The sequence below is a fragment of the Hypomesus transpacificus genome, unplaced genomic scaffold (assembly GCF_021917145.1).
Source record: "Hypomesus transpacificus isolate Combined female unplaced genomic scaffold, fHypTra1 scaffold_122, whole genome shotgun sequence".
NCBI lineage: Eukaryota > Metazoa > Chordata > Actinopteri > Osmeriformes > Osmeridae > Hypomesus > Hypomesus transpacificus.
In genome coordinates, this window is record NW_025813702.1 from 336590 (window position 1) to 347710 (window position 11121).

The following is an 11121-nucleotide window of genomic DNA, read 5'->3' on the forward strand; positions in this document are numbered from 1 at the left end:
TGCTTAGGGAAGCCCTGTAATCACCGCTGTGTCAAGCTCCCACTGTTGCTCAATGCAGAGGGACCACAGATGACAAAGCCCCCATCAGACAGAAATGTGGTACTTCCCTTTGTTTCTACAGAGGGTGCAGCAGATAACAAACCACACAGTTGGACACCAAGGGGTCGCAATGAGAGTTAACATTGTCCCTTACCTAGAGCGTCTTCAACGATGGTTTGTCAACAACACGATTTGCTGGCAGCAGTCCAGTACAGCATACAGTCAACACAGCATTGTCCATTCATAAACATAACCCACATTAAATGAGCAAAACCAATCTTTGGAAGCTATAATGACACAAATAGTGATTATAACCAATGAAGGCCAATGTTTGAAGACTGGTTCTGCAATTGTGACTACTAGTGCACAGTGTCCTTTATGCCAGCAATTGTGACTACTAGTGCACAGTGTCCTTTATGCCAGCGGTGATTAAGATGTCAGTGAAACACACAAATACAGATTCCTTTAACTATAAATAGTGCACGTGATAAAATCGGTGGCACACACACACAGATTTCTGGGGTTTAGATAGATAGTGCAGTGCCTGTGATGCAGCTGGTGATGACAGTTCTTCTCAGTGGTTTTGGTCCTATATTTCTCAGATCACCATTGAAATTCTCTGTCATCTCCTAAGTACTTGTTCAACCTCCACATCTATTCTAGTAAAATTGACAATGCTGTGGTATACTACATTTATGCAAATTAATATGTAGCCTTCATTTGTCTGCTAATTCCAACGTTATACATTGCTTATGTTATGTTGATCAAATTGTACTATATTGGTTCTCTGTTAAATTGTCTTACCACCACAAGCATCTAAACATTTAGTTCACAACAGAAGTCATTACATGAACAATGGTTGAGCCAGATGTCATAATTGTAGGCTTAATTCACCATACATCGCTTGTACATTTGCAAAATGCAGACTGTTTTGACATCAGTAAACAATAGGGGTGCAAAACTGAACTGCAAAAAAACGAATTGTTCAACACACAACCCACGGTTTGGTTTTTACATGTAAGCCTGGTTTTTCGAATCTAGGAGAAAACACAACCTAACACCCTTTGTTCTTCCCCTTTCCCGTAACTTTTCTCGGAGAGTACCTGTCCAATGAACTCTTAGTATATCAATGACGAGTCACGTACTGGAAGGAACAGGAGAGAGGCAAATCATATGAAGCTAGGCAAGATAAAAATGTGGAGAATGGAGATGGGATGTAGAGGCGAAAGGTTAGCGTTTGAGGACGTACCATTGCCGCCGCCGTCAGTATTGCCAAAAGACCCATAAGCCGCAATACAAACCGAACGTGGACTTGTTGAATTGTTGCACCCCTAGTAAACACATTAATTTCAGTAACAAAATTCACTGATCTATACTGAAAGTATATCCACTTTATATTGTCGTATATCCATTTGAGACTATCGCTCTGTTAGATAGCCAGCCCCTTTGAAAGTAGCTGATTATCGGTTGTAAAAGTGAATTTGATTCTAAATAACAAAACAGAATATCCCTATAGGCTTAATTTGTGTCATTTCATTGTGAATGCCTTTGTTAATCATATTAGTTAAATAGAGTTATATTATAAAAAGGACACATGTTAATATTAACTTTGCAGAGTGCCCGGTTCTCGAGTCTTGCTGCAGACCAGAGGACCAATCAGAGTGAAGGGGCTGGGAGGCGCAGAGAGCAAGCCAAACTGGCGGCAAATACTTTTTTCATTATTTTTCATTATTTTATGTTGAAATGCTTATCCAAACAATATCAATCGCGGCACTAGGTTGGGTTATAAAGAGGACACATGCAAAATATGAACTTTGCAGAGTGCCCAATTCTTGAGTTGATCATGGAAAACTAAACCCATACTAATTTGTGCACACACACAGAGATTCCTGTCATTATTAGAGAGATTATCTACACAGTTCTCCGTTGGCGTAGCCTACAGTTTCACATTGCAAAGCCTTCAGAAACAAAAGCTGTATTTTGTCACCCTAATTACTCCATTGGCACCTGCTGCAGTGGGTATTTGTTAGTGTTATATAAGATACACACCAAGAGAGTAGTGTAACTGGGGACCACCATTGATCTAAAGAGCAGAAGTAAAGGCCCTTCTAAAATACTACCTAGAGAGATCCAGCTGTGACCACATCACCAACTGGAGTTTATAACACTGCCAATACACTGTTACATTGGACTTCTATTGACCAACCGTGACTTCCACCACTACTGGCCAGAGAAAGCACAGTAGGAGTGTTTTTAGGATTACAATGAGGATAAAAAATACTCCTTAATAAATAAGTTGTGTTACTTTTTATTACTTTCTCTGGCACCAAAAGAATCAGAGATATCAAACTTCCTCTTAAGTTTTTACAATAGCAAAAGCTATTAGTTGGATGGACCTGCCTGACAGATTTTTATCCCATACATCTATGTGTTGTGCTGAACAACTTACCCATATGAATAAACATAGGAATGCAGGGGTTGCACTTTCAATATGGGGGGTTTACTGAAAAATGATTACATTTAGGCTTGCAATATTCATTGTGGGTCCATGGTTCATTGTTCTGGTTTGTCACTAACACACCTGATCATCAAGCTACGACAGTAACTTATGTAGTAGATATGGGTTAACCATCATACCTAAAACTAATGGGCAACATAGACTTATTCAATCCAATGGTAATCCTAAATGGCCTCAAGTCTGACTCAAAACATCTGTTCAAATAAAGGCTATGACAGGACATTTAATAAAGGTATAATACCAGTCAAGCATCTGCTTTCCCCGCAAAGATATCATTAAAGCTTCAACTCCATTAGTCTCTGATTTCTCTGATGTCTGAATGATCCGTGCATTAAAAAGCCCTCTACAAAAATAAAGATTATGCATTGTAGGAGATCAATCATGATTTTTACCTGAGGGTGCAATGGTAAAGCACAGCATGAGCAGGGAGAATAGTTTGTAGTAATTCTCCATCTTCAACTCTCCAATCAAGTTTTTCTAGCCCGTGTAAGAGCTCAGGTGGCAGACGTAGAAGTGCCGTTGTCCAGTGGCAGAGTGAAAGTGACTGTGGCAGTAGTTCTGCTCCAGAAAAGTGATCACACAACACCAGCCTTGAGAGGTCAATGGTCAGCTGTAGGACAGAGGTATGGAAACAATGAAGGATCACAAGTGTGTGAATATGACAGGTGGGGCTATTATTGCTCGAGGTAACTTCTGGTGGGCTATTTAGATAAAGCATTTTGAAATGATATAAAATACACTACCCTGCAATGAAACACATGGCCACTTGAGGTAGCAAAAACTTTGTCAAAACACTTCATAAAGCGAAGTTGTTCAAAAGCATGCATACAAATATGATTTATGTGGAAAACCTCAAAGCACTGAACTTGTATGTTTTGGTGTTTCCACAACAGTTGCCAGGAGACGGGTGTGCAATAAGGCGCACAGATTTGTGAGTTTATGGTCAGTAACTCTGGGCTGGGTATGTGAGGAAATAGTGTGGCGTCGCTTTCTTTAAATAATATTACAATGTGAAGATCTGATAAGCTGGGGAGACTGCCTCTTTTTCATATAGTATAAGCCTGTATAAACTGTTGATTTTTTAGCACTACAAAACAAAAGTTTCATCAACCGATTGTCAAATAATTATTTCCTAAAAACAATTTCAGTTTTATGTATGTGTAGGCCTATGTTGCTGTTTCCATTTTTTTCATTTTTTTCTGTTAAACTCATCCAAAAAGCGTTATATCTTTATAAATGGCAATAGTTTCTACTTTCTATTGACTTTACTAGACAGGATTAAAAACCTGAATCTGCCATTTATTGTATTGACCTGGTATTGGAACTACACATTTGAAACAAACTTGACTTTTTGTACCTTTGAAGCAGACTTTTATGACTTCACAGTAGTCACCCCTCGCATCTATAGGCTCCTGTACCGACCGACTAATAGTCATTAGCCTATCATATGTTGGCCTAACCCAAGTATATACAATGTAACTCACATCTCAACGTAGAATGTCCCTTTAATTATCATTTATAATCCACTAGGTCGAAACACCGGTCAATCCTGAGAACGGGTAAAACACTTCATACCGTGTGTCCGTTGAGGTGGTGCGGCTGTAGCCTTCTTTTGTACCACTCCCACTGACCGGAGAATGCTGACGAGCTTCACTCACGTCCACGCCACACACAACGGATCTGAAAATAGAGAGGCTAATATGTGCGGTCTTCGGGTATTCTGCACTTTTTTATTTGTCCAGTGACATTTACAAAGACATTCATACTAAACATTTTGCATGGAGGAAGATTTAATCTGAACCTTATTTTGTTAAGATAGCAACTCCACGTTTGCCCTCTTGTAGGGTCCGTGTACCTTGTGGCCATTGGTTTTTCTATTTTGCAACCCGTGTTGACAAACGCAAAATAGGGCCGTAATATCGTTTTGTCATTTTAGTAACTCAAACACACATTTAAGTATTGCGGCTTGTTTTTGGTTGTTTTGTTTTTTGGGGAATAATGAAATAACAATATAACACAAATCGTATAACGAGCCATTAATCGTTGTTTTGATTATTCCATATCCTTTATGCTAATATCTGCAAAAAATGAAAAATAGCCTCGTAATATAGTTTTGTCCATTTTGGATGTCAGAACCATATTATGGGGAAAGGCTTGGTTTCCGTTGTTTTGTTTCATTTGGAATTACGGAATATCCATATAACACAAACGGTATAACGAGCCATTTACTCATTTGTTTGATCGGCCGTATTATGCACACTGGCACAAGTGAATGAGAGAGAGGGGGGGAGAGACGTGTGATGATTGGGGGTGTTATTACTATCGAACACCAGAGGGCAGCAACGACTATCTTTAAAAAAAAAATGTCCTGTGATCTGTAGGCCTACAATCTTGAAAAATTACCAGCAGGTTCTTTAGTAAAAGACACACACCAAACTGGAGGCACATGTTGACCAAGTTTTCTAGTTGCTACTTAATTAATAAATCTTTGATGAACCCAAGTTTCTTTAAAATATATTAGAAACATTACAAGACGGGGCTCCAGTGTGTGTTCAAACAAGGCCAAAAGTGTCAGACGGTATCAGTTGAAAAAGATAATCATACCCTTGCAAGAAACACTCCACGCGTCAACCCTCCCTCCCCCCACCTAAATTACCGCTTTCAGCTCTGTTGTGCTTTTTAATAAAGTGCATTGAGTTAATCATAGTGAGCAAGTTGAGGTCATGAGGGCTACCTTTGCATTTTACATAGACACACAACTGACAGAGGCACTGTTGTGGATACTTTTTTCAAAGTTCTGATCATATTCAATGTCCAAATTCAACTTCTTCAAAGTCCAAAAACAGCACGGAGCAGCAACGAGAGGGTTCCCAGGAAAATCAGATTTCATTTGTCTTTGCTACACCTTTTATATCCAACAAATTACACCCCTGAACTTTTAAAACAAATCTTTTGGCCTACTACAATTGTAAATAACCTATGAATTCTGCTCCAATTGGGCCTTGATGCAATGCTATGTCATATTTTCAGCTGTTTCTGCACCATTTTTGGGGACTAACCAGGGACCAAACCAGTTCCTCTATTCTGCCCTAATACATGTGTTTTCCAACACCAGTTGCAATCAACCCTGGGTTATAGCCCTTCACCATTGAATGGTACCATTCATTCTTCACAGGTCACAGGCATCAAGTCAAAGTGAATAGTAATTGGTCCAACTCCATATCCAAGCCCATGGTATCTGTGGAGGAATACAGTCATCACACTTGTCAAATCCTTCCCACACAAGTCCAATGACTTTAATAACATGTGTGTAGGCCCATGCTATAGCAGTTTGCAGATATACAACACAGATGAGAGTGAATTAGAGATAATGGTAATGGGAGGGTGTTGTACTTTTCTGCTTCTCTTTTTCTCCACTCACTTTATCTTCTCACGCTTTCCAATTGTTTAAGTCTCTATACTCTATTCTCACTGTATCCTGCATAAAAGATGACTGTGTACTGTATATCAAAACAATCCAGCATATCAATCCATATATCTCTCCACACTGAGATCCCATCACCCTTCCCCAGCCCACTGCTGTTTTCAACTAACTTATATACAACAGCAACAGCATAATACAATCCCTGAAATTCAGATATGGCTTTTGATTTTGGAGTGCCACCCCAAGATTTCAGTGGCCCCATCTGGCCACTCCTATAAAACATTTCTGGGGGTGCCACTGCTTTTGCCTGTATATGCTTGCACTGCAATGAAGAAAACGATATGACAACAATAATGTTTAATGTAACTGGCCCCTCTAACAGCACCACTGGCCCCAATGTAACTGCCCCCCCCCCCCCCTCATGGTCTAGGACCTCGCCTAGCTACTTTGCAAATCAAGACAAGAGCCTTTTCATAAGGCCCAGTGGCAGACATGCTGTCTGAGGCTGTCAAATATCAGCACTCATGGAATGCCTCCTGTACAATTAAAGTAGGCCTACTTGGTTGGAACTAACTTAATATTTAAATTACGAACAAACAACAAGAAAAATTGTATGTAGACACAGCCGCCCCTCTAATTGCATTCATTCTCATTCCTGTGGCTACGGTGGTCTCAAGCTAGTATACTAACTTTAAGCACAGAAGTGTAGGCTACTATACGAATCGTCACAAGCAGAACAGTAATTTCCTTTCTCAGGACATTTTAAAATGGTGTGTAACAGCGTGAATGCATTGATGTTGGCTAAACAAGTGTAGTGTTGTACATTGATGGAAAAATATTATGTTTTTTATTAATAAAAAGGGAAGATTGCCTCAATGCACTTCATTAAAACGTACAACAGAGCTGAAAGGTAATTTAGGTGGGGGGAGGGATGGTTGGGGAGGGTTTCTTGCACAGGTGTGATTGTCTTTTTCAACTGATACCATCGGGCCCTTTTGGCCTTGTTTGAACACACCTTGTGTTCACGCCTTGTTTGAAGTCCACCGAGGAAGGCCGACGGGGCCGGATCACCTCTTCTGATAAGTATCAACCTATTTATATTATATCTTACCTAGAAAATTTTCATAGCTAGCATGTGTTTCTTTAGCATTCCTGTTCATTACACTACCCGTAGACGTAGATATGTCACAAAGTATATACGGTCTACTTCTAACCTTCACTACCTATCCAGCTCTTCTCCACCGGCACTCTTTCTTTAGGGCTCTGGAACTGCCTGTCTGCTGTGAACAAGGCAGACTTCATCCCAGCGTTTGCATCTCATGCTTCTCTTCATGCCCTTGCGCTGACAGAGACATGGATCCGCCCAGAGAACACTGCAACTCCAGCTGCTCTCTCCGTCAACCACTCCTTCACTCACTCACCCTGCTCAACCGGGCGGGTGGTGGGACAGGGTTGCTTCTATCCCCACATATAAAATACACATCCACACCACTCTCTTTTACTGCCAAATCATTTGAACACCATTATGTGATGCTAACCGATCCTATCAAAGCATGCTTAATTGTTCTTTATCGCCCACCAGGACCGCTAGCTGACTTTGTGGAGGAGCTGGACATGCTCCTCAGCGTCCTCCCAGATGATGGAACCCCCCTGATAGTCCTTGGGGACTTCAACATCCACCTCAAAGGAACGCAGGCTGTCGACTTCTTGTCTCTCCTGACCTCCTTTGACCTGACGCTGCTGAGCACACCGGCGACCCACAAGGCAGGCAAACAGCTAGATCTCATCCTGACACGTAACTGTATCACTGACTTAACCTCTATAACCCCACTGCACATTTCTGATCACTACTTTATCCAATTCTCTGTCTCTCCTCCCCTCCAACTCCTCCTACCTCCCCTCCCCTCGTAACTTTCCGGCGCAACCTCCGCTCCCTATCCCCACCCCATTTCTCCTCTGTTGTAACATCCTTCCTCCCTCCTATTGACGAGTTCTCGTTCCACCCCACTAACACTGCCACGACACCACTTTAACTGCATCACTTGACTCTCTCTGTCCCCTGTCAACCAGGCCTGCACGATCTTCTCCCTCCTGCCCGTGGCTTATGGATGTTATTCGTGAAGAGCGGTCCCCCCTTCGAGCAGCTGAGAGGAGATGGCACAAGTCCAAAGACGGTCTGGACCTTGATAAGTATCACTCCCTCCTTAAATCCTTCTCACATAACTGGTGCTAAAACAAACAAACTTGTTTCTTAACAAAATTAACTCTGCCTCAAACCCCCACAAACTTTTCTCTACCTTCTCCACCCTTCTTAACCCACCTCCCCCACCCCCTCCCTCCACCCTGAAAACAGACGAATTCTCCTCCTTCTTTGAGAAAAAAGTCGCCGACATTAGCAGTCGGTTCCCTAAACCCACCTTTCCTACCCCCTCACCCTCCATGACTGACCCTACTAAACGTCTAAACTCTTTCTCTCCCCTGTCCGAGGCAGAGCTCTCTGACCTCATTCTCTCTCATCGCCCCACCTCCTGTCCCCTTGATCCTATCCCCTCCCCTCTCTTTCAAAACATCTCCCCCTCCATCATAACTTTTCTTTTCCATGTCCTAAACTCCTCCCTTACCTCCGGCACCTTTCCCTCTGCCTTCAAACAGGCCAGAGTCACCCCTCTACTCAAAAAACCCTCCCTTAACCCTGCCATCCTCCAGAACTACAGACCGGTATCACTGCTACCCTTCTTTTCAAAAACAATTGAACGTGCTGTATCAAACCAACTGTCTCACTTTCTCTCTCAGAACAACCTGCTTGACCCCAACCAATCGGGCTTCAAGACTGGCCACTCCACAGAGACTGCCCTTCTTTCAGTCACCACTAGCCTCCAGTCTGCCAGAGCGGCTTCCAGGTCATCCGTCATCATTCTGCTGGACCTTTCTGCAGCGTTTGACACGGTCAACCACCAGATCCTGCTCTCCAGACTTTCTGAGATGGGCATCACTGGCACTGCACTCCAGTGGATCTCATCCTACCTGTCGGGAAGATCCTACCAGGTCTCCTGGGGAGGCAAACTGTCAGGCCCTCGCCAGCTCTCCACTGGTGTCCCACAGGGCTCCGTCCTTGGCCCCCTCCTCTTCTCTCTGTACACCACCTCACTTGGACCAATCATCACCTCCCATGGCTTCTCCTACCACTGCTACGCTGACGACACGCAGCTGTACCTGTCGTTCCCCCTGACTGATCCGGGAATCTCAGCTAGGATTGAGGCCTGCCTCACAGACATCTCTGCCTGGATGACCGAGCACCACCTCCAGCTGAACCTCGCCAAAACAGAACTTCTCATCATCCCGGCTAAACCCTCCATCTCCCATGATCTGTCAATCACCCTGGGATCTGCGACGGTGACCCCTTCATCCTCTGCCAGGAGCCTTGGGGTTACCATGGATGACGAGCTCTCCCTCACGGCCCACATTAACGCAGTCTCCCGGTCTTGTAGATTCACCCTCTACAACATCCGGAAGATCAGGAGATACCTGTCTGAGCACTCCACCCAGCTGCTAGTCCAAGCACTGGTCCTCTCCAAGTTGGACTACTGCAACCCGCTGCTCGCTGGTCTCCCAGCATGTGTAACCCGCCCTCTTCAGAGGATTCAGAACGCAGCGGCCCGCCTGGTCTACAATCTACCCAGATGCTCCCATGTTACCCCGCTCTTCATCTCTCTCCACTGGCTACCCATCAACGCCCGTATCAGATTCAAGACCCTGGTACTGACCTTCCGAGCAGTGAACGGGACTGCACCCGACTACATCTCTAAGACTAAGTCTCTCCTGCAACCTTACATCCCCACCCTTCACCTACGGTCTTCCTCAGACAACCGCCTGGTGGTCCCACCGCTCAAGACTGCCAGGTCCCAACAGAAGCTCTTCTCCTGCCTGGCTCCCCAATGGTGGAACCAGCTCCCCACCTCCATCAGGGACACCGACTGTCTCCCCACCTTCAAGAAAAGGCTCAAGACACACTTGTTCCGGGAGTACAACGGCACTTAGGAATGCTTGGCTAGACCTGTTGCTAGTTTCCTCCAGGATCACAATGACTCTTATTGAGTGACTTGTTGCTCTTGTAGGTTAGTTATAACGAAGTTAAGTCTTGTACTCGCTGTGAAATATTTTACTATTGATTGTTCTTCCACAGGTACAGTCCTGCACTTTTTGTGGTTCATGTTGTTTTAATTTGCACTTTTTGTGGTTCATGTTGTTTTAATTTGTAAACTTGTATAACTGCATGCTCTTATGGGTCTTCTCTTTTGGCACTTGTTTAGTTTTCCACAATGTATGCTTCATGTTTTGGCTGCTTGCAATGTTTGGGACTACCTTGTTGTTATGATCAGTGACCTATGCTCTTTTGTAAAGCTCTCTCTTGGAAGTCGCTTTGGATAAAAGCGTCTGCTAAATGCATAAATGTAATGTAAATGTAAATGTAAACACACTGGAGCCCCGTCTTGTAATGTTTCTAATATATATTAAAGAAACTTGGGTTCATCAAAGATTTATTAACAAAGTAGCAACTAGCAAACTCGGTCAACATGTGCTTCCAGTTTGGTGTGGGTTTTCTACTAAAGAACCTGCTGCTAGGTCGTCAAGAGTGTAGGCCTACAGATCACAGGTCGTTGCTGCCCTCTGGTGTTCGGAAGTAATAACACCCCCAATAGTTTAGCATCTCTCCCTCTCTTTTTCACTTGTGCCAGTATGCACAGTACAGCCGATCAAACAAACGAGTAGGCTAAATGGCTCGTTATACCGTTTGTGTTATATGGATATTCCGTAATTCCAAAATGAAACAAAACAACGGAAACCAAGCATTTCCCCATAATCTGGTTCTGACATCCAAAATGAACAAATCGATATTACAAGGCTATTTTTTGTTGTTGCAGATATTAGTATAAAGGATATGGAATAATCAAAACAACAATTAATGGCTCGTTATACCATTTGTGTTATATGGTTATTTCATTATTTTAAAAAACCCGGAACAACCAAAAACAAGCCGTAATACTTAAATGTGTGTTTGAGTTACTAAAATGACAAAACGATATTACGGCCCTATATTGCGTTTGTCAACACGGGTTGCAAAATAGAAAAAACAATGGCC

General features: G+C 43.0%; 1 protein-coding gene across 4 annotated transcripts in view; it reads right to left on the reverse strand.

The window, feature by feature from the left end:
• Nucleotides 1-4411, reverse strand: part of eng (endoglin) — a 124367-nt gene extending 119956 nt beyond the window's left edge. Inside the window, exons 1-3 of one of the 4 annotated variants that reach the window (XM_047050549.1) lie at nucleotides 4359-4411; nucleotides 4133-4237; nucleotides 2950-3167 (exon numbers count right to left, since the gene is read on the reverse strand). In XM_047050549.1, coding sequence (XP_046906505.1) covers nucleotides 2950-3010 — 61 coding nt within the window. In that variant the 5' untranslated portion in view covers nucleotides 3011-3167; nucleotides 4133-4237; nucleotides 4359-4411. The other 3 variants (XM_047050548.1, XM_047050550.1, XM_047050551.1) reach the window with 3 other exon arrangements.
• Nucleotides 4412-11121: the final 6710 nt, after the last annotated feature.